The sequence below is a fragment of the Eucyclogobius newberryi genome, unplaced genomic scaffold (assembly GCF_026437365.1).
Source record: "Eucyclogobius newberryi isolate DKJ021-1_F unplaced genomic scaffold, fEucNew1.0.hap1 SCAF_14, whole genome shotgun sequence".
NCBI lineage: Eukaryota > Metazoa > Chordata > Actinopteri > Gobiiformes > Gobiidae > Eucyclogobius > Eucyclogobius newberryi.
The window spans coordinates 12,744,426-12,770,425 of NW_027315768.1; the positions used below are offsets into that span (position 1 = coordinate 12,744,426).

General features: G+C 40.5%; 1 protein-coding gene across 2 annotated transcripts in view; it reads right to left on the reverse strand.

The window, feature by feature from the left end:
- Positions 1-1,471: 1,471 nt before the first annotated feature.
- scn1laa (sodium channel, voltage-gated, type I-like, alpha) overlaps positions 1,472-26,000 on the reverse strand; it is a 51,234-nt gene continuing 26,705 nt past the window's right edge. The window contains exons 12-27 of one of the 2 annotated variants that reach the window (XM_072444326.1): positions 25,275-25,485; positions 23,918-24,031; positions 23,611-23,849; positions 23,366-23,527; positions 21,724-22,080; positions 19,057-19,527; positions 14,533-14,665; positions 14,271-14,425; positions 14,023-14,196; positions 12,233-12,355; positions 10,922-11,194; positions 6,514-6,567; positions 6,183-6,320; positions 5,997-6,101; positions 4,063-4,333; positions 1,472-2,707 (exon numbers count right to left, since the gene is read on the reverse strand). In XM_072444326.1, coding sequence (XP_072300427.1) covers positions 1,527-2,707; positions 4,063-4,333; positions 5,997-6,101; positions 6,183-6,320; positions 6,514-6,567; positions 10,922-11,194; positions 12,233-12,355; positions 14,023-14,196; positions 14,271-14,425; positions 14,533-14,665; positions 19,057-19,527; positions 21,724-22,080; positions 23,366-23,527; positions 23,611-23,849; positions 23,918-24,031; positions 25,275-25,485 — 4,161 coding nt within the window. In that variant the 3' untranslated portion in view covers positions 1,472-1,526. Of the gene's footprint in view, positions 2,708-4,062; positions 4,334-5,996; positions 6,102-6,182; positions 6,321-6,513; positions 6,568-10,921; positions 11,195-12,232; positions 12,356-14,022; positions 14,197-14,270; positions 14,426-14,532; positions 14,666-19,056; positions 19,528-21,723; positions 22,081-23,365; positions 23,528-23,610; positions 23,850-23,917; positions 24,042-25,274; positions 25,486-26,000 lie in introns of both variants that reach the window. The other variant, XM_072444325.1, reaches the window with a different exon arrangement.

Consider the following 26,000-nt stretch of genomic DNA (forward strand, 5'->3'; position numbering starts at 1 on the left):
ATTCAAATATTCCATGGTCTTTAAACCACAAAGTGTTCACAGAAACCACAGAAATGGATTTCTAATAATGAACAATGTTATGATTTCCAGGTATTAGGATTACTAGTATACTTGTGGTTATTAATGACATCTTTATTCTTCTGACTTCCATTGAAATGTGTTATTACAGAGTCCTGCATGCATAGACTAAAAGCATTTCCCATGTGAATGATGTCATCCAAACATTCAGTTTTATGGTTAAAGTATTCACGTTCTAAACCATGACATGCTCGACATCACATAAACAGGGCCGTAGTATGGAAACACAACAACGACTCCAAAGATGAGAAGAAATGAACCAAACCAAATCATGAACTGAAGAAATGTAAACAGAAAGCAGCATCCAGAGCCTCCAGCCACAGCTCAGATATACGACATGATGAAGAGCCAGGTCCTGTCGACGGCACCGACAACTCTGCAACGCTGCCGGGCCGTCCTCTAGAACCTGGGACCAGATCAGCAGTGTGTGGACTCACATGTTTGTCTCTTTGCCCCACGGTTCCCTCACCATAAGCAGGGGCATGTGCATTACTGTGGACATTTTGCTGATATCTTTCCAAAACAAAATGTGTGAAGGTGAAGGTGAGGTCACTTAACTCCAGCGTCTAAGGCTGTGTGTAAAGTTGGACTGAGCCTGTTCTAACTATAACATAAGTGTGCAGTTCATCTGATTTGGACAGTAACTCCTTCCATTCGAATGCGCAGCAGCGTTATGGACCCACAGACAACAGTAGGACATGCATAGTGAGGTTCATGCAGGTTACAGTCCCTCGGTCCTGCAGTGTGCTTTGTACCACAATATCAGCAGTGCTCACCAGTAGGGCCGCACAATACGTCACAAAAGTACACGATATGCAATAATCGATATCGCAGAAAGAAAGAAATGGACTAAATTAGCCTTGTGTTAATGTTTTTTGTCTGACTAGTTACATTGAGGCAAACATTTTTGTTTTAAAATATCACAATGACGCCAATGTACTCCATCAGACTGAAATATACCGTTTTTCAAAATAAAAACGTTTAAAAAGTCACATTTTTAATCACGATTTTCCCTTTTCAGTCCAGATTACCCTCGATTGAGCCTCGGTTTTGTCTCTGTTAAGATTAATTCAGTTTGAATGATATTATCGTGTCAGAAAGTGTATGAAATCATTGCAATAATATCGATATCGCCGCATTGCATATCGTAAACATTTCCAACATGGTGCAGCCCTACACACCAGCTCGACAAAAACAACTAGAGGAACCTTTAGTGTAAAAAAATCAAATAAAAAAATGAACCAAACATGAGTGAAATAATACATTAGTCATTGATATAACAGAGGCTCTCCGTGGACCCGCACACAGCCAAAACTGTCTCTCAACAGTGTCTCGTTTTGGTTTGCTTTGAGCGTCCGTTTGGCAAAAGGAGTCCCGTGGCGATCTTTTCAAAGGCTGTAAACATTTTGCCCAGTTTTCGTGGTTGTTCCGTTTCTTGTCGCATTCATTTAAGTGTCATCCTCTTTGCACACCACTTCCCTCTCGCTGCGGTCCTTGTCGTGCTTGCTCCCGTTGGCGCTCACATAGTTCCCGGGCGTGGGAGAAGCGGACGCCGGTGGCACGCCATTTTTCTCCGGATTCGCTTTGTCCGTGGCGTGATTAGCGTCAATATCCACGGCAGTCTCCTCCTCGAGTTCGCTGTCCTGGTCCAGCATGTCCTCCAACTGTCTCTGCACGTAATGCCTGTAAGCTCTCTGAATAACCGACGCCGAGGAGTCTTCCAGTTTGCGACGGAGCGTTGTCGTAATCGGCTCGTAGGACACTTTGGAGGGATTGGACGCCATAAATCGTTCCTCCATCTGCCCTCTTAGGATGTCCATCTCTCCCCCTTCTCCCAAAACCCTTTTAGTGAACGCGAACAGGATGTCTAGGCAGTGGATGCGCTCGCCGCTCACCATGGGTAAATCCATTGACATCAGCTCCAGCTTGTTGGGTTTGGCGATGCGTAAAGGCGAGGCCAAGGCGTTGGCAAAGTCCGACAGTTTGTTGTATTCCATAAACTGCGTCGCGTTAGGGTCGAACTTCTCCCAAACTTCGTAAAACATCTCAAAATCGTCCTCGTTCAGCGGTTCGGCGCTCTCCTCCGTGGCCACGCCGAAGTTCTCCAAGATCACGGCTATGTACATGTTTATCACAATCAGGAAGCAGATGATGATGTAGCTGACGAAGAAGGCAATTCCTACTGAAGGGTTTCCGCAATTTCCCTTCACTAAACTTCCAGGATTTTCTGCAAGCGGATCGCAATCCTGTGTATCGTTGCTGCTGCTGTTGTAACTGTTGAGGATTGGGTCTAATAAGCCATCCCAGCCAGCAGATGTGGTGATCTGGAATAAGCAAAGCAAGCTGTTGCCAAAAGTCTCAAAGTTAAAAAGGTCATCAATCCCTGCTTCTTTTTTGACGTATGCAAAGTTGGACATGCCGAAGATGGCGTAGATAAACATCACCAGGAAGAGCAGGAGGCCGATGTTGAACAAGGCAGGAAGTGACATCATCAAGGCGAAGAGGAGAGTGCGGATTCCCTTGGCGCTTTTGATGAGACGCAGGATGCGGCCGATCCTGGCTAGGCGGATCACTCGGAATAATGTGGGCGATACAAAGTATTTCTGAATCAGCTCCGCCAGGAACATCCCTGAAGGAGAAAACGCAATCTTTAGTTGCAGTGAAATGTTAAATTGACATTTTAGTTGGTGCGTGTAATGCAAACTCTGTCACATCCAATCATATGTGTTTGTAGCCCTTTGTACACACCAGTGAGCATGGGTAAGAAAACTATATACTGGGGACTAGGGTGACCACCTCAAGTAATATAAAAAGAGGGACACTTTGTTGTTGATGATGATAACTGCAATAACAACATGATTTTCAGATTTTATCAATTGTAACACAGAGAGAAATTGGAAGTTATTCGTGGATTTCAGCTTCCCGTTTCAACATTGGCTTTAATTTAATTTTGTATAGCTCAAAATCACAACAGCAGTCACCACGCAGGGCGCCTCAAAATTGTTGATTTACACAACAGAAAATAAGAAGATCAAATTGTCATTATTAAAGGACATATTTCTCTGTCTATGATTGGATTCTGTTTCAAAAGTCCCGCTTCTCTCATCATTGGTTACTTTTTTTGTGCTTGCCTTTGATTGGATTTCTATAGAAGTAGGCGGGACTAAAAACTGTCAGCGCCGGATTCAGCACACAGGCTCAGCAGTGCTCTTTGTCATGGTCAATATTATTCTGATCTCTGACTGACATGTAACTTCTGCTCGGCCCCTCCTCACCGTGTCCCACCACAAGTGCAGTTTGGACAGTAAATGTGTCAGTGTTTGTCCTGAGATGCTGTTGATCATACAGTGATCATACAATGTCGTGGCATTGAAATATTCACTGTGAGGAGCATGTGCAGAGGTTTAGAGCAGTGGACTCCAAACTGTGGGTTAGGCTCAAGATTAAGTCACATGTTTAAATACATATATTTAACATGTGCAATTACTGTCTTATCTCACATGCAATTAAGGCCATATTCATGTGCATATAACTGATGTAAATAAGAGTGTTTACTTACCATTAGTATTATTATTATTTAGTCTTATGCTAACTATTTTTACTTTACTTTATTTTATTATTATTATTTTATTATTATTAATATTTTTATCTTTTTATTTTGTTTTATCTATTTTCCTCCATTCCCTATTAAGATATGAGAGGAGTTGTTAATACGAGTTTTTTGTTTTGTTTATAAGAATTCTTCTATTGAGAGTGTTTTATTTATTTTTGTATTTATTTTTCAAACTTCCTATAAGTTATCTGTCCTTTCCCCCTATTTCTACTGCGTTGTAACACCAAAATTTCCCCATGTGTGGACAATAAAGGAATATCTAATACAAATGGCCGATTATTCAGCCGATGTAAACCACAAACACGGGACAACACCTGTATTTCGATAAATGAAAGTTTCAGCGGTCAGAAAAGTCCAGTCAGGAGCCTTACCAATGATGGACAGAATAACCACGATGAAGTCAAAGATATTCCATCCATTGGTGAAGTAGTACTGGCGCAGGGCAATCATCTTGAGCAGACACTCCCCGGTGAAGATGCAGATGAAGAGGGTGTTGATCACCTGGAGCACCTTGGTCTTCTCTTCGGACTGCTCCGCCGCCTCCACCATCATGGCCACCATGTTGAGCCAGATCAGAACCATGACGGCGATATCGAAAGCTTGGTTTGTGGTCAGGTCAAAGATGTAACCCTGCAGTTTGTTCTACGAGACACAAGGAAACGTGTCAATTATATTTCAGATTTGACATGGCTGAGGGCTTATTTTTAGCATGTTCATAATTTCTTAATAAACTGAAAATATACACATTTAGATAAAAACAGCTAGAAAAACAAGTAAATCGATTAATTAGTTTATTTTCAACGCAAAACAGAACACAGTCTCTTCATTTAAGTCCAGGCTTAAAACGTTCCTCTTCGAAATCGCTTATGGTCAGAGTAGTTAGGAACAGAAACATAAACCCACAGCTTTAGCTACGCTGCCCTAGGAGTAACTGTGCTGGGGGAAGTATGACAGCTTGAGCACTATCCTCTTCTTCTTCTAACTACTTATGCTATCAAACAATATTTATTTTTTGATTCCACTTGCAAACTGTTCACCGCCTTCTTTTCTTTCTCTCACTCCTGAGGACCTGTGGACCCAGATGCCCCTCCCCTGGTGAAGTGGTCCCTGCCCTGTGTGGACGGTCCCTCATCTGCCTGAAGAGTGGGTCCAGCTCGCCTCCGACGGTCCCTCATCTGCCTGAAGAGTGGGTCCAGCTCGACTCAGACGGTCCCTCTTCTGCCTGAAGAGTGGGTCCAGCTCGACTCAGACGGTCCCTCTTCTGCCTGAAGAGTGGGTCCAGCTCGACTCAGACGGTCCCTCATCTGCTTGAAGAGTGGGTCCAGCTCGCCTCAGTCGGTCCCTCATCTGCCTGAAGAGTGGGTCCAGCTCCAGTCTCCTCGTGTCCGTCTGTGAGAGTCGGATCTCTCCTTCACTGGAACTCCTCCAGGTTTCTACGCTTTTTTCCCAAAGAGGTTTTTTTTGTAGTTTTTCCTGGCCGAGAAGGAGAGTCTAAGGACAGAGGACCCTGGGACATCGTCCCTCGCCACCACAGACATTGTCTGACTTCATCGCCACCACAGACATTGTCTGACTCCATCGCCACCACAGACATTGTTGATTCATTTCTCCCTGTGGCCCTCAGAGGCAACTGTTGTTGTGATTTTGGGCCTTACAAAAATAAATTGATTTGATTTGATTTGATTTGAGTTTTGTATCTCCAATATTTTGATACTTTAATAAACCTCAAAAAGCGCTACTTTATCCTTTTATGTTTGACAGTAAACGTAAAATGATGACATTTTTCTATGTCAAATTTTTACGTTTACTTATGTATTTTTGTTTCTCGTGTATATGTACTTTTACTTAAGTAACACAATTGAGTACCTCTTCCTCCACTGATATTATTGATGCCATAGAGGGATTCCTTTTTAGTAATAAAAAAATGTATTCAAAATTTAAACAGTATTTTAAAAAAAGAATAAACAAAAGAACAACGAACACAAATCGAGCAAAAAGGGAGCAATAATCAATATATCGGTAAGAATACAAATAGACATCAACTAAACATAAATAGAAACATATTTACACATTTATTTTTCAAATCCCAAAGTCCCACTTGGTCCAAAATCTGTTTAAATAAATTAGTCCATAGAACTTCTGTAATTTTAAAAAATGTTTCATTACAAACTGACACAAGACGGATTCAAAACTGAGATCAATATTTACCACAGATTCTGTCCCACCAAACAAAGTCATAATTAGAGAAAACTAGAACCTGTCACATGCACTTTAAGTTGACACAACACTTCCTTTGGTTGCTTACCACTGGCCTTGGAATAGGTTTTTGTGGTTTCTTTGAGCCCAGCTTTTTCATGGCGTTGTAATATTTCTTCTGTTCATCAGTCATAAAAATGTCCTGCCCTCCGAAGTGCAGACAGAATACAATTTGACATTAATTGTGTCATTTTCAAAGGATTTGATCAAAATATACTGCAGTTTTGATACTTATCTTTTTCTTCTGTTGATTAAAATTGTCTATGATCACACCAATGAACAGATTGAGGGTGAAGAAGGCCCCACATATGATGAACCCGACAAAATACAAGTACATCCTCAGGTTGACCTCATAGTCCGGTTGGTCCATTGGCTGGAAACAGAAGAACACAATATTACACAACTACTACTTGTGATGCTCTTCATATGTCTTTGTTTTTTGTGACAGGTTTTGCTGAATACAAATGAAAAGGTGTATAAATATGCTTACTACTCTTGTCTAAATGAGACTTTTATGTGTTTGTACAAAAATATCAACGCAAAAGTGTAGTTGTAGCATGAAATACCTTCCGAGAATCAATTGCAGGATACATTATGTTCATCCAACCCTTAAAAGTTGCCTGTAAAACACAAACACATAAGAAATGTACTATAAATACAAACAGAAGACACAATTTGGACTTTTTGTTAGTTTTCACAAAAGATTCTTGACATTCACATCGTCTGTGAATATTTAGAAGCCCTTTTAATATCATTTTCTCTTAACCTGGCAAAAGCTGAACTTAAATTAGTGCGAAAAAGTGCAGTTTACTAATCTCATGCTGCAACTGCTCCAAAAGAAATTGTTTGGGGAAAAAAGCATTTACAAAGAAACACAAACTTCACCAACGATAAAAGACTGGACTGACTGACTGTAGTAGACACTAGACAAAAGGGAAAAAATACTATTTCATAATTACAGAATTAATTTGGAAATGGACAAATTTGATAAACTTTGGACTAAATGGGACTTGACCAGTTTTTTACTTCTTTGTATATATTTCCAAAATATTTTTTTTTTTTTTAATTTCATTGCTGAATTGAAATTGGTATCAGAATCATTCCTTACTAAAATAGTTTGAAATGTCAGTAACATAACCTCCCTACTTCCCAACTCAGGTCAGTGCAGTAAAAGGTAAAGTGTCTGTATCACATCACAAATGCAACATAATTTCTCTCAAATGCGATGAAAACAAAAAAGTGTTTTTGATTCGCAGCTTTTGCGATACAAAAATTTGTGTTCAATTGTATAACCAAAGCGCCTAAAAAAGCACTGATGACAACGGCATGACAATGTAGGATGCTGGCAGAGAACCAGTGTACTGATCCCCCAGAATGCAACGCGGGGTGAAGATGGCTGAGCTGACAGTGTCCGCCGCCACGATCCAGAGGTGGAAAAAAGATCTCCAAACTCCAAATCTCCTCTAGCTCCAAAAATCCAGAGCCGTACAAACAGCTCATCGTCGTGACAAGTCTGGTGGTGATATGTAACTTGTAAAATTGTAAAGACAATTAATATGTAAATGCAGGGCCGGCCCAAGCCTTCAGGGGGCCCTAAGCGAAAAACATTTTTGGGGGCCCCTCACCACGTCATCAGAATCAGTTTTATTGCCATTGTCAGTGAACAATTCACATATGGGAACTTTCTTCAACGCAAACAAAGCACCAAAACTCCAGGGCATCTGTTTGACAGTTAGTTTATTCTCAAAACCTCACAAGCTCAAATATTGATAACTTAAATCCCACAATGCAACTTGGTATTCCGCTGACATCACCTCTACTCCCTGTACAAATAACACACCTCCCAGATATGTTTTTGGGCGTATTTGTGGGCATTAAGGGTTTACAGCCACATTAGCACATTAGTTTAAACTAATGAACAGGGGGGGGGGGTCTGGGGGCTTTCCCCCAGAGATTTTCAGACCTTTTTTGGGTCTTCTGGTGCATTTTAATGTGATCCAGCCGGCTAAAGTAAGAGTCAAATGTCGAGGTTGTAATGCTATAAAATGATGATGTGATGAAACTGTGCCAGGGGAAAATGATTAAAGCCAGTTATTAATACATTAGTGTACTTAATTACTAAATCCAATATTGGCTATGAAAAATAATTATGGTAAAATTGATTCATTTTAACTGAAAATGTAAAAGTAATAGTTATCCTTACTAATTTATCTTTTACAGCCCCCAACTGTTCCTTCTTGCCAAAGTGACAAAACAAGTTATATTAAATTAAACAAATGGCATAAGCATTGCTTGATTAACAATTAACACTGATAAAACAGTGCAAACATGTTATTCCCAGAGAATGAACAGAACGAGAAGTGAAGGTCCAAACCTCGCTATAGTGAAGAGACTGCGTTTCTGCAGCTTTGCCACTTTTGTATAAAAATATATAGTATTATTCTATAACAGACGTAATCATAATATGTCTGGTTATTTTTCACTATCAATTTATTATTTTATTATTACTAATTTATAACAAATAGTCTAATGATGCTTTTTAAATAAATTTTAATTGTTTTGTTGCTCTATTATACTATCATACGTCATAAGGCTCTATCATACGTCATAAGGCGCTGGTACAGCTGGCAGCCCGGTGTAAACGCTCTCTCTTCTTTCTCACACTTATTGTGCTTTATCTCCTATATTTTGTAAATATAGTTAGTATATTTTTTCTATTTTACTGTACGATAGGGACACGCGCTGGAATAGTTTTTTAATTCAACTGTTTTTGACTTTTTTCGGCTGGATTTGAGCGTTTTTCGTTGTGTTGTTGTGACGTGAGCTAGCTCCGAGCTAGCCCACCAGCCCACCAGCCCCCCCCGCGCCCTCCGGCCGCGCTAAAGTACGGCGTGTCGTCGGTACACGTTTATATACACGTTTATATGAAAGAGGAACTTCACGAACGATCGGGACACGCACTGGAATCGCTTTAAATTAACTTGTTTTGACTTTATTCGGCTGGATTGAGTGTTTTCGTCGTGTCGTTACGATGTGTCTTGGCTCTGAGTCCCCCGGCTCCGGCCCCGCCCCCCGGCTCCGGCCCCGCCCCCCGGCTCCGGCCCCGCCCCCCGGCCGGCGCCGTACTGCGTTTCCACAAAGGAGGAACTCATGAAACTGCGGAGAACAGTCGTCTTACCCGGAGATCGTCACGTTATCCCGTCGCAATACTGACCTAACCTAATACTGATGTGCAATTCTGTCATATGTGCAATTACTGTGAAATTCATGTGCAATTCATGTGCAATTACTGTGAAATTCATGTGCAATTCATGTGCAATTACTGTGAAATTCATGTGCAATCTATGTGCTGTCGTGACACATATTCATGTGCAATTACTGTCGGGATCACATGCAATGGTATTTATTTATTTGTCTATGGTAGTTTTTATTTATTTATAGGAGATCTTCTAGTGAAAGTGTTTTTCAGACTTCCTATAAGTGATCTGTTCTTCTGTATCTACCTCTGGATCTACCTGCGTTGCACCAATGAAACTTCCCCATGTGGGACAATAAAGGAATATCTTATCTTATCTTATCTTATTAAAAGTTAATTACAATATAAATGTTTGTTCTGATCTGAACATCACACACTGGACTCCTGCATGAAACAATGCTGCGATGTGATTGGCTGATGGACCTTACGTGCATAAACCTTTACGTTCCTCTCATTGCACTTTAAGAAGTCAAAGTAAAACAGACATCACGAGTCACGATTGATCTCACACATGGTGATGTGAGAGAGGGACGCAAACTCAAACCAGCTCATCTCTGACTGAGGCTGCACAGGGGCCCTGCTCAGGGGCCCGGGACAGGGGCCCGGGACAGGGGCCGCACACTGTTCACTCCAAAGTTTCACGTCAGAGGTTCTGGACGAGACGGCGCTCGTCTGGACCGGATCTCCGCCTCTTAGTGACCCGGGGCACAGACGCCCCTCACCGGCCTCACCTGCAGCTCACACTACGGGGCTGGTGTAAATGTGAAGCTTATTATCTTTCATTCAGACACATATTGTGCGCGGTGCAGAGCTCTCGTCTCCTCCAGCCTGAGCGAACTAACGTGACAGAATCGTGTTGTTTCAAACAGCAGCATTAACCGTCTCTTTGTAAGAGAAGTTCAATACCTGGAGAGTGTTGTTGAGTTTGCAGTTTCTTTACATCGTCAAGAAGTTTCTTCTTTCGTTTTTCCGCTTCGGGGGGGATATATTCCTCTGGACATGAGGACCACGCAGGGACCACATTCTGTTGTGTTTATGTTTTGCTCTCGATCTCCTCGCGCACAATGAAGTTGCCCAATCAGCGCAGGTTTGGTGTCTCGGTTGCCAGATTGTCATTACAAATAAATGCGGTTTGTGCGTTATATGTTACCGCTGTGTGCGCTGCCGCGCCAGCAGCGCTGCTACACTAGTGGCGCACGCTGCGCTTGCACTTCTCATAAGACGGGTTGCCAGATTGGGGGCCCTATTAACGCCTCGGGGCCCTACGCGGCTGCTTAGTTCGCTTATAGGCTGGGCCGGCCCTGTGTAAATGAGACTCATGCAAATAGTCATCTGATGATGATGATATGGAAGAAAGTTGTAAATAAGGCTCTGACTTGGTGTTAATTCATTTGTTCAACAACTCATTTTATTTGCAAGTTTTCTGTTTTATTTTGAAAAATGGTAAGTGTTTAAAAGTTAATTTGTTAAGAGTTTTTTTTTAAATAGAATATTTACAAATACATTTGAAATAAATAATTTTGTTACATCAATGGAAAATATTATAAGTCATGTTTGTGTTTTACTACTTCAACAAATCAAATCAAATTGCTACACAAATATGAACGGTATAATGAACGGTTTAATTTAGCAGGACTGCCATACAAGAGAAAATCCTTCATCTGAGCTCTGAACTATATGAACTATATGAAATAATGAAATACATGGTATTCACTTACCACTTCTAGCAGTGCCAGGTATCCCAACCCAACATTGTCAAAGTTAATTTTCCAAAGCTTCAGGCGCGCCGCATCCCCCAATCTAAGACATTCACTTGCGTTGTTGACCTCAGAGGGGAGGAAAGGCTTGTCATCGGTCCGGTTCACGCAGTAGTAGTACTTCCCTGCCAACAAGTTCACTCCCATGATGCTGAAGATGAGCCAGAATATCAGACACACCAGCAGCACGTTGAAGATGGAAGGAATGGCCCCCAGCAACGCATTGACCACAACCTGCCAGACAGACATTCACTTTTAATCTATGCCAGAGGCAAAACACAGAAAAACACTAATATAATGGTAAAAATCAGGAAAATACACAAATGAGTGCTAAATAAACAGGACATTGACATTGACAGCTGTGTGGTAAAACATGAGGAGTGATTGAGGACAGGGAAAGACACTCTGTTATGGGTGTTTAAAGACATATGTTCTATGTAAAAACGAACCAAGAAATGATAAAACACCTTGTAGAGGCAGGAGGACTCAACAAAATGTGCTTACTGCAAACAAAAACATAGATAAATCATGTTAAGGAACGAAGAGGAAATCCAAACAGAACAAAATGTAGCTTCCTAAATGTAAAGGCTGTCATACTAATTTAATATAGATATCACATAGTATAAGTGTAAGATACTCCTCACTGCTTGTTTTGAATGAGAATAACCCTCCATAATAATAGTGCTGAGTGTAGACCACAACATGAAAAAGCAAATCGATACCTGCTGCATTGATTTCATCGCAGACAGATCTAATGCTTATATAAGCTTTTTAGACCACAATTTTGTTATACAATTTTCTTTCATTCAGATTTGAACAATAAACGCTTCACTAATAATCATTCTACTTTTCTGTCATGAACATTGTTGCAAAAGCTGTTGTAATAGTGAGCAAATTAAAATAAAGACTAACTCAAGCATATACAGGGAATAATAATGTCATGAGTTTGAATTAGATTTAACAATCTTTGAACAGAAGTGGAACTGGCAAACCAACAAACTATCAGACATATCAGCATTAGCAGCGGCTAACCTCTGTAGCGGATGTAATAAAGGTCAATTACCAGCCATGTGACTGATCGGAGTGTTTTGTGCGTATGTGTTCTGCTGTAGCACGTGAAACAAAAGAGCTGGACAGAGGACGAGGGAAGAGAGGGAATGCCTCCTACATGCAACACAGTTCTGCTTTCTGCGCGCTCAGATAAGATGGGTTTGTGTCGTGTGTGTGAGTGTTACAGTGGGACAAAGTGTGTACAAGTAAAGTGTCTCTTACCCGCATGCCCTCAAAGCGGGACAGGGCCCTCAGGGGCCTCAGGGCTCGCAGGGTCCTTAGAGACTTAATGGCCCCCAGCTCAGAATAGCCCATGGCATTGGCCACCAGACTGACCAGCGACACCTAGAGCAACAAACACACATAATATACTGATTCATAATTCAGTTTTACTAGTGGAAATAATGTATCTGTGTTAGAGGACCAGATGTATATGTGTATATGTGTATGTTTGTATGTGTATATGTGTATATGTGTATATGTGTGTATGTGTGTATGTGTGTATGTGTGTATATGTGTATATGTGTATATGTATATGTGTATGTGTGTATGTGTGTATGTGTGTATGTGTGTATATGTGTATGTGTGTATGTGTATGTGTGTATGTGTGTATGTGTGTATGTGTGTATGTGTGTATGTGTGTATGTGTGTATGTGTGTATGTGTATGTGTGTATGTGTGTATGTGTGTATGTGTGTATGTGTGTATATGTGTATATGTATATGTGTATGTGTGTATGTGTGTATGTGTGTATGTGTGTATATGTGTATGTGTGTATGTGTATATGTGTATGTGTGTATGTGTGTATGTGTGTATGTGTGTATGTGTGTATGTGTGTATGTGTGTATGTGTATGTGTGTATGTGTGTATGTGTGTATGTGTGTGTGTGTCTGTGTGTGTGTGTGTGTGTGTATGTGTGTATGTGTGTATGTGTGTATGTGTGTATGTGTGTATGTGTGTGTGTGTGTGTGTATGTGTGTATGTGTGTATGTGTGTATGTGTGTATGTGTGTATGTGTGTATGTGTGTATGTGTGTATGTGTGTATGTGTGTGTGTGTGTGTGTGTGTATGTGTGTGTGTGTGTGTGTGTGTGTGTATGTGTGTATGTGTGTATGTGTGTATGTGTGTATGTGTGTATGTGTGTATGTGTATGTGTATGTGTGTATGTGTGTATGTGTGTATGTGTGTATGTGTGTATGTGTGTATGTGTGTGTGTGTATGTGTGTATGTGTGTATGTGTGTATGTGTGTGTGTGTGTGTGTGTGTGTATGTGTGTATGTGTGTATGTGTGTATGTGTGTGTATGTGTGTGTGTGTGTATGTGTGTATGTGTGTATGTGTGTATGTGTGTATGTGTGTGTGTGTGTGTGTGTGTGTGTGTATGTGTGTATGTGTGTATGTGTGTATGTGTGTATGTGTGTATGTGTGTATATGTGTATATGTGTATATGTATGTGTGTATGTGTGTATGTGTGTATGTGTGTATGTGTGTATGTGTGTATGTGTGTATGTGTGTATGTGTGTATGTGTGTATATGTGTATGTGTATGTGTATATGTGTATGTGTGTATGTGTGTATGTGTGTATGTGTGTATGTGTGTATGTGTGTATATGTGTATGTGTATGTGTATGTGTATGTGTGTATGTGTGTATGTGTGTATGTGTGTATATGTGTATGTGTGTATGTGTGTATGTGTGTATGTGTGTATGTGTATGTGTGTATGTGTGTATGTGTGTATGTGTGTATATGTGTATGTGTGTATGTGTGTATGTGTGTATGTGTGTATGTGTATGTGTGTATGTGTGTATGTGTGTATGTGTGTATGTGTGTATATGTGTATGTGTGTATGTGTGTATGTGTGTATGTGTGTATGTGTGTATGTGTGTGTATGTGTAAGAAAGAACTCCTCTCTCAGTGAGTTAGTAAGTGTAGGGTCCAGGGTCCAGCCTGTGTGTACGTATGTGAGGGCCTGGTCATTTCCCTCTGGTCACCCTAATCTATGTCAGGATTCTCACATCCACTATGAGGAAGTCCAGCCAGCACCAGGCGTTTGTGAAGTACTTGGCAAATCCATATGCAGTCCACTTCAGCACCATCTCCAGGATAAAAATGTATGTGAAGATTTTGTCTGTGAACTCCAGCATCATTTTAATGGTCTTCCTTCTTTCAATGTAAACATCCTCAAAAGCCTGGAAAAGAATACAATCATTGACTTATGCATGTTGTAGCAGATCATAAAAGTGAAAATAGAAGATGCACATACCAGGGCTCCACTGCTGAGCAGGATCATGAAGATGATGAAGCTCTCAAACCAGGTGTGCTCCACAATCCGGAAACAGGTTTTCCGCAGTGTCCACCACATCTTACACCAGCCCACCTCCGAATTCACCTGGCAGCACTTGAACCTCTGAACCATGGCTGCTCAACACAAACACATGTCACGTTTAGCTGGTCTTTTACCACGATACATAGTTAATGATCAGCATCACTGCTCATCATTATGTGTGAGTATAAAATGTAATTACATTCAGCAAAGCATCCATCTGGCTCCATGAATTCCTCCAGTTCAAAGTCAATAGACTCTCCTCTGTCTCCAGCTGAGCCAAAGTCTACTGTGCTTCCCTCAGAGGAGCTGAGCTGCCCATCGTCCTCCGCATTCTGAACAACAATGAAGAAAACACTTAAGAAGATCCTCCTGCCACTCAAAATGAACAACAAAAGAAAAGCTAAAGGAAGGAGGATATTTATTATTTAGACTGGATAGGACAGGTAATCCTGGCCATTTCAATTTTGAGATTTTGGGCAAGTTTGCGCTCTTAAAGGGGACACATTATGTTAAATCAGCTTGAAAGAGTTTTTAACCTTGTTCCAAAAGTGTTTCCTCATCATTTGTCTAGTAATGTTTGAGTAATCCTGTGTCGTCTAAAATGTCCTCCAGGGCAATCTGCTGCTTGTCACAGTGAAATGTCACGATGAAGAGGCGAGGCTTAGCAGTTCTGCAGTCTTGAACAGGAAGACAATGGACCGGCTTCAATTACGAAGTCGTTTTATATCAATATTGAGGTTTATAATGAACAAAATGTAAAATATGAATCTACTTATGTTATAGTTCCGGGTACTCTGGTTTCCACTACCACTAAAAACATAATAACCTAATAACATCAGCCTGCCCAGGGACTACGTGGAAATAAGCACTTGAGCTACAACCTGATACAACGCTCTCTCCTGATAAGGTTAATGTATATTGTGCACTGTTCCTATCACAAATAAATAAATAAACTAACTTAAGAAAAAGCATATGTCTCCATTAACAGTGCAACATCGCAACAAAAGTAAAAATCTTTTTGCCAGTTCTATGTGAGTAGTTCTGTAAATGTCCATGTCATTTCAGTTCAGTCCTTGATAGTTGGCTCCGTCTCTTCATCCATTATTTTTGTTATTGCTTTTTTTGCTGCAACCAAAACTACTTTCCACAGGTATCCAGCTATTGCTTCCATTGCAGGAGTTTTACATCCGAAATACATTGTTCTGAAGTCAAAAGGAACACCGGTACCACCCTGCAGTGCCTCATTGACCTCAGTCATGACACATTTTCTCCAACAACCAATATAATAAATGTGTTTTTCCAACAGAATTCTTTCCAAACATGTTCCCATTCTTCATCAGTTTTAACACTATTTCCTTCTTTTCTCTTTTTTTTTTTATTGAAAGAATAAACACAGACCAATCAAAACGTCTGTGTAAATAAAGATACAGTCCAGTAACATTTGTCAAAAAAAATAAAAAATAGAAAGATGAAGAGAAAAAAAAATAAAAAGGAAAAAAGAGAGAAGAAAAAAAATAAAAAAATAAAAAAATAAAAGTGCGGAGTGGGCGGAACCAGACAAAATACAAAGTGTGTATCGTTTGAGATTACAATTTCCTTCTTTTCTCTTTTTTTTTTTATTGAAAGAATAAACACAGACCAATCAAAACGTCTGTGTAAATAAAGATACAGTCCAGTAACATTTGTCAAAAAAAATAAAAAATAGAAAGATGAAGAGAAAAAAAAATAAAAAGGAAAAAAGAGAGAAGAAAAAAAATAAAAAAATAAAAAAATAAAAGTGCGGAGTGGGCGGAACCAGACAAAATACAAAGTGTGTATCGTTTGAGATTACAATTTCCTTCTTTTCACATTTATTTTTGATGTACCCAGTAGAGTTGTGGAGGATTGGTAATATATTTATGTAGTTTTGAGATAACTTCTTATTTGTAAGTATCTATAAACAATTCTGTTATAGTTTCAAAATTTCCCCCCTTTTTTTCCTCAAAGCAAGAGCTGCAGAGTACCACCAGAAGAAGCCCGCATACTACTAGTGTTCTATTATTTATTACCACTTATGATGGCCTAATTATCCTTCACTATCCTTATCGGTCTATACTTGAATCCCCCAGAAAACATTACAATCAAGTTACACACACTTTTGTTCACTGACGGGGTAAACAAAATAGAATAAACAACACACAATGATTTTTTTTTAAAGAAATATAATAACCAGAACGCGCCCGTCCCGTCCGCCCTTGTCTGAGTTGTTGTGGAGCTTCCTACAGGGTGTGTCTCCTAATAGCCACGGGATGAGCACAGCCAGAATGTCTTTCCTGGAGAATGTGAGAGCACTTGTCTGTCCCGGGAGCCACTAATGCAGTGCTCACAATGATGGAAGCATGTTACTGCCAAACACTTCCAATTTCAGACTCCTCTGACGAAAGATTCAACGCTTCTTTTCGCATTTCTAACCGGCGAAAAATCCAAAAATACAATCCAAGCGTAGACTTGAAACATTTATTCAATACGTGCAAATCGGAGCTTTTCTGTCAGGTTTGTGTCGGCCAGATGAAGCACTCAGACGGAGATGGCACATAATGTAATCTGCACATTGATAGTTTTCCTGTTTATATGGCATCTCATGAACAGATTGTTGGGTGTAACACACAAAAGCCATATTGGCCTGAACCGTGGGCTAAGTGCTTCAATCTTGTAACAGTAATAGCAGTGACCAGCACTCCAAAGTAACCACAATCTACACATTAAAACATTACTTAAGGCTAAAATGGATGAAACCGAGACGAACTATGGTCTACCTAATGGTGCAACGGCAAAGCAAGCTCACAATGAAGAAAACTACAATCCCAATCAAATAATGCAAAATTGTACAGTAGAAAAAGGAAAAAAAAAGTTGACTACATCCATAAGTTCATGTATTTTGTATACATTTAAGAAAGCTTTCAAAAGGAGCTTGTCTGTAGTAGTGACCGTTCCACCAGGTTCAGGACAAAACTTCAGAGCCTTTAATTAAAGTATAGAAGTCTGAACTTTCAAAGGAAATAATGTCAAAACTATACACAGTAAATGCATTAATAATCAGAACAGCCTTTCTACTAAATATTATAAATATAAATCTTGTGTCTGGGAAGAATTCTGTTTAAAACTGTATTTTTAAAACACCATGTCCAAGTGCACATTATTCACAGGGAAACACAGGTTGCTGGAGAAACTGTGGAAGCCAAATGAACAGAATCATTGGTTTTGGGAATGTCACAAATGCTGGATTACTGTAGCATCCCAATTGACTTTAGAACTATGTATCAGGGTCTCAAAACTCCTGTCATGGATACAATAAATGGTTCTCTTTGGACCATTCGTCTGGCTGCAGGAAAGAAGACTGTTGTGAAAATAGATGACACAAACTGAATCAACAATCAAGCACTGGACAAAAATCCACAAAAATCCACAAACATTCACAATAGAAAAAGGGAAAACAATACTTTAGGACCCAAATTTGACATACAAATGACACCAGACTACATATATGTAAATGTTTGTATGCTCTCTCTGTGTGTCGTGTGTCTGTTTTTTGTGATATTTTATGTAGTGTATAAAAACTAAGAGAAAAATAGATAATCTGCGTTGTGTCTTTGCTGTTCCTGCACTGCACTTTTCTGGACTGCGATGTCTGTGGTTTTTCCAGGATTCTGCTGTAGCCACTCCTCTTGGGAGGGTTTCAAAACCTGCCACTCATGTTATATTATTAGCATGATCTTAAATCCATTTCAAGCCTAACTCTCTTAACTACAAAACACTTTCAGCAGTACCTAAAACACAATGATCAACTTACTCTACTGTCTGCACACTTTGATCCAGGCCCAGTGACCAAAGGCACAGGGGACACAATATCAAGACATTTTCCAGTTAGACCATAGAATAGAGAGTACAATGTATCTAAAATGTTCAGATACAGTCTCTAACACTCAAAATCAAATATTGCAAGTACATTTTTGGTTACATTGACATACTTCCCACCCCTGTCATCCCAGGGGAGGAGATATCGCATAAAAAAGTGGGAGATTGCCCCCCTAAGAGAGATTTTTTCAGAATTAAGAGAAAAGAACAAATAAAAACAAATGAAAACACTGAAATGCAAGCAACATGACTTGTAGGACGTATATCCGTCCCACTTTCGCTCCTCAGTGTGTTTTTGTACTAAACAGATCATGCACTATTCAACTGGTATTTAATTTTCGGATTGTTTTTATCGCCGCCACTCTCTTTGCCACCGCTCACGTCGTTCAACATCATGGTGTCGATTTCATATTCAATTTGACCTGCGCACTTAACTTTTCGCTTTGCATTCTGGGACAGAAACACACCCAGCAATAATAATCACAACAAACATGGCGGCGCCCGTGTAAGCTGTTCCCCCCGCTCGCCTTCGCTGCCAAAATAAAGGATAATGGCGTAGAAAAGGTCGATTTTTGATTTTTCGATTGGGTTGGGAAGTATGTATTGATAATTTGTGTAATATTTTATACTTATTTGCAGCATAAACCTCGCTCTCAAACCCACAGAAACAGTGTGACATTGGTCCTGCAGGACTCTAGATGGTTAGATAAGTTACACATCTGATGATTATGTTCATATTTTAACCACAAAATGCCCTTTTTACAAGACTGTTCTAAGTTTTGTTCCAACTCAAGCCTTCTGTGCCACATGCGTGTGCATGCGTTCTCACCATATGAAGCGTGGCTAAGTCCGTGGAGGAGCTGGTGAATTCATCCGTGTTTTGGTTGTCAAAGTCCGACTCTCCTGCTGCGATGGGCACGCTCACCGTCACACTGGGGTTATTTATGAACGACATGATGGAGTCCTCACTTCTGCTGCACACGATGTACTTGTCCCCCTCTTTGTCCACTCCGGTCACCTCTCCGTTCCCGCTCTTGGAGAACTCTTTGATGGTATGGTTCGGGACCCCGTTCGGCCCCAGAGTCTTGTGGAGCTCTTCCAGAGACTTTTCCTCTTCTCTTTTCTTCTCGTCGCCCCGGCAGGTGCTGCACATGCTCCGGAGTAGTGACTTCATGTACGAGACGGCCCTGTGGATACGAGCAATGGCGATCTGGAGGTTGTTGTCGGTGTCGTCCTCCGTGGCGGCCAAATTATCCGCACTGAAGGAGCTCAACAGCAGCGCGAGGAACAGGTTCAGCACCTGTGGAAAGAACATGCAACTCTGTGACGGATGACCAAAAACATGTAGAGTCTAAATCATTCTGGAATAAACTCTGCCTTTACAATATACTTGACAACTGAGCAGAGGTGAGCAGAGCGGCAAAAAGTGCACAGTTAAATAACACGTTTAAGTCCATAAAAATGTTAAAATATCCTCAGTTTTTGTCACTTATAGACTTACACTTAGGGGAAGAGTAGCCACATATTTGATTTATTTATCAGTTCATATTTTTTGTTAATAAACAGAGAAGTACTTGTCAAGGAGATTTTGTAGTTTTTCCTGGCCAAGAAGAAGGACATTTGTCTAAGGACACGGGAGCTTGGGACATTTGTATAAGGACAGGGGAGCTTGGGACATTTGTATAAGGACAGGGGAGCTTGGGACATTTGTATAAGGACAGGGGAGCTTGGGACATTTGTCCAAGGACACGGAATGCTGGGACATTTGTCTAAGGACATGGGATGCTGGGACATTTGTCCAAGGACACGGAATGCTGGGACATTTGTCTAAGGACACGGAATGCTGGGACATTTGTCTAAGGACACGGAATGCTGGGACTTTTGTCCAAGGACACGGAATGCTGGGACATTTGTCTAAGGACACGGGATGCTGGGACATTTGTCTAAGGACATGGGATGCTGGGACATTTGTCCAAGGACACGGAATGCTGGGACATTTGTCTAAGGACATGGGATGCTGGGACATTTGTCCAAGGACACGGAATGCTGGGACATTTGTCTAAGGACACGGAATGCTGGGACATTTGTCTAAGGACACGGAATGCTGGGACTTTTGTCCAAGGACACGGAATGCTGGGACATTTGTCTAAGGACACGGGATGCTGGGACATTTGTCTAAGGACATGGGATGCTGGGACATTTGTCCAAGGACACGGAATGCTGGGACATTTGTCTAAGGACATGGGATGCTGGGACATTTGTCCAAGGACACGGAATGCTGGGACATTTGTCTAAGGACACGGGATGCTGGGACATTTGTCCAAGGACACGGAATGCTGGGACATTTGTCTAAGGACACGGAATGCTGGGACATTTGTCCAAGGACACGGAATGCTGGGACAATTGTCTAAGGACACGGGATACTGGGACATTTGTCTAAGGACATGGGATGCTGGACATTGTCTAAGGACACGAGATGTTGGGACATTTGTCTAAGGACATGGGATGCTGGGACATTTGTCTAAGGACACGGGATACTGGGACATTTGTCTAAGGACATGGGATGCTGGACATTGTCTAAGGACACGAGATGTTGGGACATTGTCTAAGGACATGGGATGCTGGGACATTTGTCTAAGGACACGGGATACTGGGACATTTGTCTAAGGACATGGGATGCTGGACATTGTCTAAGGACACGAGATGTTGGGACATTGTCTAAGGACATGGGATGCTGGGACATTTGTCTAAGGACACGGAATGCTGGGACATTGTCTAAGGACATGGGACGCTTTGTCACTGCCAAGTCCCTATGAACCTTGTTTAATCTGTTTTTCACTGTCGGCCCTCGAGGCAACTGCTGTTGTGGTTTTGGGCGTTACAAAAATAAATTGAATTGAATTAATGACATACAAAGCCGTCCAGAGCAGATTACTGTGGTGTCCAGACTCTTTGTGGATTCTTTCTGCAGCTGGACCCACAGGCGAGGGTGATGGCACGTTTAATGAGCTGTTTTATTTAATGTTATATAACGGTTTCTGCTTAGTGTATTTGGATTGATTAATGTAAGTTTGAGTACTCCTGTATTAATTATTTAGATTAATTAATTAGATTAAGTAATTTTAAATGAATATTCTGTTTTACAATGACCACAATCAGTTATAAACTACAACACACTAAGTTTATAACAAAAAAAGCATAATAAGTCTTCTTTAATAACACTAAGGTACAGTATATATAATATAGGAAAGATCTTTAAATCTCACAAAGGAGAAATGTTCTTAATTTCCTCGTGGCAGCTCTCAATACAGTAAGTACTCTTTTATGTAGTAAAGCTTTTCTCTAAAGATGCACTATGTAACTTTTCAGTCAGAGGGTCCACCAAATGGCGACAAATCGGTGACAAACTTGAATGAGAGCTCTGTAACTGCATTTGCCACACATATGTCTCAGTTTGCTCCTTCATAATTCACGTTTGACAAACAGACTGCGTTACCACAAGGTTCCCGATGACCATCACCATCATGTAGACGATGAGGCACATGGGTTGGCCCGCCACCTCCATGCAGTCCCACATGGTCTCGATCCACTCGCCGCACAGCACCCGGAACACGATGAGGAACGAGTGGAAGAAGTCGTTCATGTGCCAGCGCGGCAGAGTGCAGTCACTGGAGATCTTACACACGCAGTCTTTATAATTCTTTCCAAACAACTGCATTCCCACCACCGCAAAGATAAACACGATAATGGCCAGCACCAGAGTCAGGTTGCCCAAGGCTCCGAATGAGTTTGCAATGATTTTGATAAGAGTGTTGAGTGTGGGCCACGATTTAGCCAATTTAAAGACTCTGAGCTGCGAAAAGAGGGAAAGAAAACAACTGAAATGCACATAAGTCTTTTTATATAATGTATGAGACAAATGTACAGACTGAAGCTGAGGTCATTCACATGCTTGCGAAAAGACGTTTCTAGTTTTGGATTTCTTAAAGATACGATATTATACTGAATCAATACTTGAAACTGTTGTTATAATGTCGTGACTACGTCCAAAACATACGTGGAGCTTTGAATAATCCTGTATATTTTGTCTTGTCTGCCTCTCCAAAGCTTAAAACACTAGATTCCACCTCGTGATGTCATTAGGTGGTAATCCAGGAAGTCATTTTCAATGTTTTGAATGGACAAGCACATTCACATGAGATATATGGATCATTTCAGATTGAATTCACTGGGATGCATGTCGACTCTGAGCTAGATTTTAGCCAAGTTTAAATGACTTCAGTTTTCCGTGCTTGCGCCCACTGCTGGCTCTCATGAAAATCCGGTCTAAATAACTTATCTGTGCCATACATACATTATCTGAAGCTTTATCTATGATTATATATGAAGGCTTAGGCATTCAAAAGCTGTTCAAAAAGCCAAAATAGCGCACAATATCGAACCTTTAACATCTGTGAATTAATGGTGTTTGGAAGAGCATTTGTTCTATCAGATTTTGAATTTTAAATGAAGTTATATTTTCATAATTTTAAACCCTGAAAAAAACTTTTTAGTTGCTATTTGCTCTTGCTATCTTAGTATGCAGTTTACAAAATGATGCATAGATTTTCGAGCCGTCAAAGTGAACAGTCTACATTGTTGTAGTCAAAGATTAAATCACAGTTTCTAATGAATTTTTATACTCAATTCACAGCGACTTTTACAATCTAAATTAAGACTGTTGAATATTTTTAAAGGTACATTTTTCAAGTTTAATTTTTAAAATTTGCCAGTGTTTTAAATTCAAAATGTAATCAAACAAATTATTTCCGTAAAGGTGTCCCATTTCTCACTTATTTGAAAAAAATGATAAATCAAATCTGGAAAGTTATTAAAATGTTTCCTGATCGAGTTTCACAGAAATATTGTGGAAAAAGATTCAGTTGTAGTCATCTGGCCCGGTGGGCAGAGTAGAATAAAGATCTGAGTTCCCGTTGCTGATCCGCAAATTGAGCACGACTCTTGGATGAGAGTGGAAACGTCCAGATGACTACAACTGAATCTTTTTCTACAATGGAACACTCCGAATGATGGATTACACCAACACGTATCACAGAAATAAATACAGTTAATAAAGATGAATTGATAAAAACACTTACCAGTCGGAAAGCTCTCAGAATACTTATCCCAAGTCCAAGCTCCAACAAACTGAGTGTTACAATAATCCCATCAAAGACGTTCCAATTTTGTTGAAAATAGTGGTATGGGTCCAACGCAATAATTTTCAGAACCATCTCTGCAGTGAAGATGCTAGTGAACACCTAGAAACAAACAGTATTATCACTCATTATTAACAGAAAAAAACATTACAAAAATATGACTGCACACTGTGTAATGTACTCACATAATTGCCCACATTCAAGACAAAGGTGAAATTATTGGACATCTGGTCATGCTCCATGGCCATAAACAGAGTGTTGAGAACAATACAGACTGTGATAGCCAAGTCTGTGAAGGGATCCATCACTATCAGATGAACCAGCTTCTTCACCCTCATCCAAAATGGGCAACAGTCCCAGATGAGAAAGGTCTGGGCAAAATTGGACCAGCATGGAGGACACTTCTGCCTCGATTCTTCCAGCTCTGAAGCAAAAAGACATGAATAAGTACCCTCCATATGCAACACTTCCTGTATTTGTTCAGATACACACCTTCGATTGTGCTGGTGATGGCGCTGGTCACACTGACGGTTCTGTCTCTGGTCGGTAAACCGTTGAGGCGGTCCTCTGCGTGTTGACATTGTTCCCTTGTCACTTCTGTGTCTGCTGTGTCAGGCTGAAGGAGAAGAAGACATAACGTAATGTCTGAAAGCAGTTAAATCCCAAGAGGTAATGGGATTTTTATTGTTATGATGAGGTACATTCAGTATATGCTATTATTTGACTAAACACGTGCCTAAGAGTACAAACATGTATTATGAAGATGACGAACAGCAATTAGCACACATTACATGCAGTGCACAAAGCAGTGGGCAATGGTGAGCTGCAATGGAAAACCAAGATATATGACAAATAATGACAATGTTTTTTGTTGGTCTGGCCAGGCGTTTTAATTGTATAAACCTTGAATAAAATGCATAATGTAGTAGCAGGTGTGTGTGAACTAACTTAGAGGTTATTACTAAATGAAGTGACATTTTACCATGAAAAAAGCTGAAATTATGTGTGGGATTCGAATTAAAGCATGCTTTTTTATTTTGATGCTTTATTGCACCGGAAAACCTCAAAAAACATGCTTTATTACAGTGAGCAGGCTTGCATCTCCACAAACCTTACTCGTACGTTGTTCCTTTGGCTATAACATTCCACAGTACAGCACAGAACGTATCTATCTGCATGGCTAATGTTAAGAGGTATGGGTTAAACTTTCGATCTATTTTAATTTAGTCTCGTCAATTAAAAGTAAAAATAGCTTTCAATATAAACTCCTTGAACATAAAAAATATTGACTTTGAATAATTGCCATTTGAAATAGTCAGATTTCTTCCTCTTAAGTCTGAACTCAAACCAGAGGTATTTCAGAAGATTGTCTGTGACGAAATGAGTGAATCTCAATCTCAAACAAAATTCCAATTAACTGCACAGCCCTAATTTAAAGTACAGTTTAGTGTGAGAAAAACACTCAAAACAAAGCGCTCGAAAGGAGAGGAAGGTGTGAGTTCGATAATCGATAAAGCTGAGAGAGTGAATGAGCGTGGCTGGCCAGACTATGGTGGTATCCACACAAACTCAATAAAAACCTCACGAGACAACGGACACGGCACAAGCACGCGAAATCCAGCAAAAGAAAAAAAGCCATGATGAACACAGAACACCCAGTATGGCTTGGCCGGACAACACTTCCTTACGTTGCCACCAGGGGGAGCGTCGTATGTTGTCAGCGACGACATGAGAAGCTCCAATGGCGAGGGCGGGAGCGAGTTTCCACCTACTCGAGATACTAGGCCGTTGCAGCCCATTGAGTTGTGCTTGATGTCATTGGGCGGGAGAAATATGTGCGGACAGTAACTGCACTGGCTCATACTGCTGCTTTGACGTTCTCGACTTTGTGGGAAAAACACTGACCCCCTCATACTCAGGGCGTCCTCAAATATGCTGTGCTCATCGTCCGCAAACTCGTTCTCGGAGCCATTGTCCTGCACCTGGCTCCGTACGCTGTACATGCTATTTCTGCTGTTATGACGAGACGAGAAGAGCGGTCCACGAAAACTCAGAAAGGACTGAGAGAGCGAGAGAGGCTTGAGTGGAGTGACAAACACACACATACACGAAGAGACAAGACCACAGAGAAAGATGGGCATTGGGGACGAAAGTGGGACAGTGATGGTTAGAGCAGGTAAACATCTGTATTTATAGAGATTATAGAGTCGTATATGCTTAGAGATATACATTTGAAATGTCTTCTATATCCAACATCCAAATCTGAAAAATGGATTGAGCCAGGTTAAAAGTTTTATTCAATTTTGCTGTATATGTCAAAATCTGCGGTTAATTTTGACATATTAGATATAAAAACAAAAACAGGGTTGATTTTAGACATCCTATATATGATTCAACAGTTTGGATTTTGTAGGTGCTTCTCAAGGGCTGATCTTAACCTGCTCACGCCAGAGGAATTCTCACCTTTTTTGTTTCTGAAGTCCGTTTGCTGAGCGTTTGTGCGGAAGTCAAAAGGACAAACCTGAACAAACATGGCGACGCTGACAGACGTACTTTGGCTTATTTTAGCAGATTT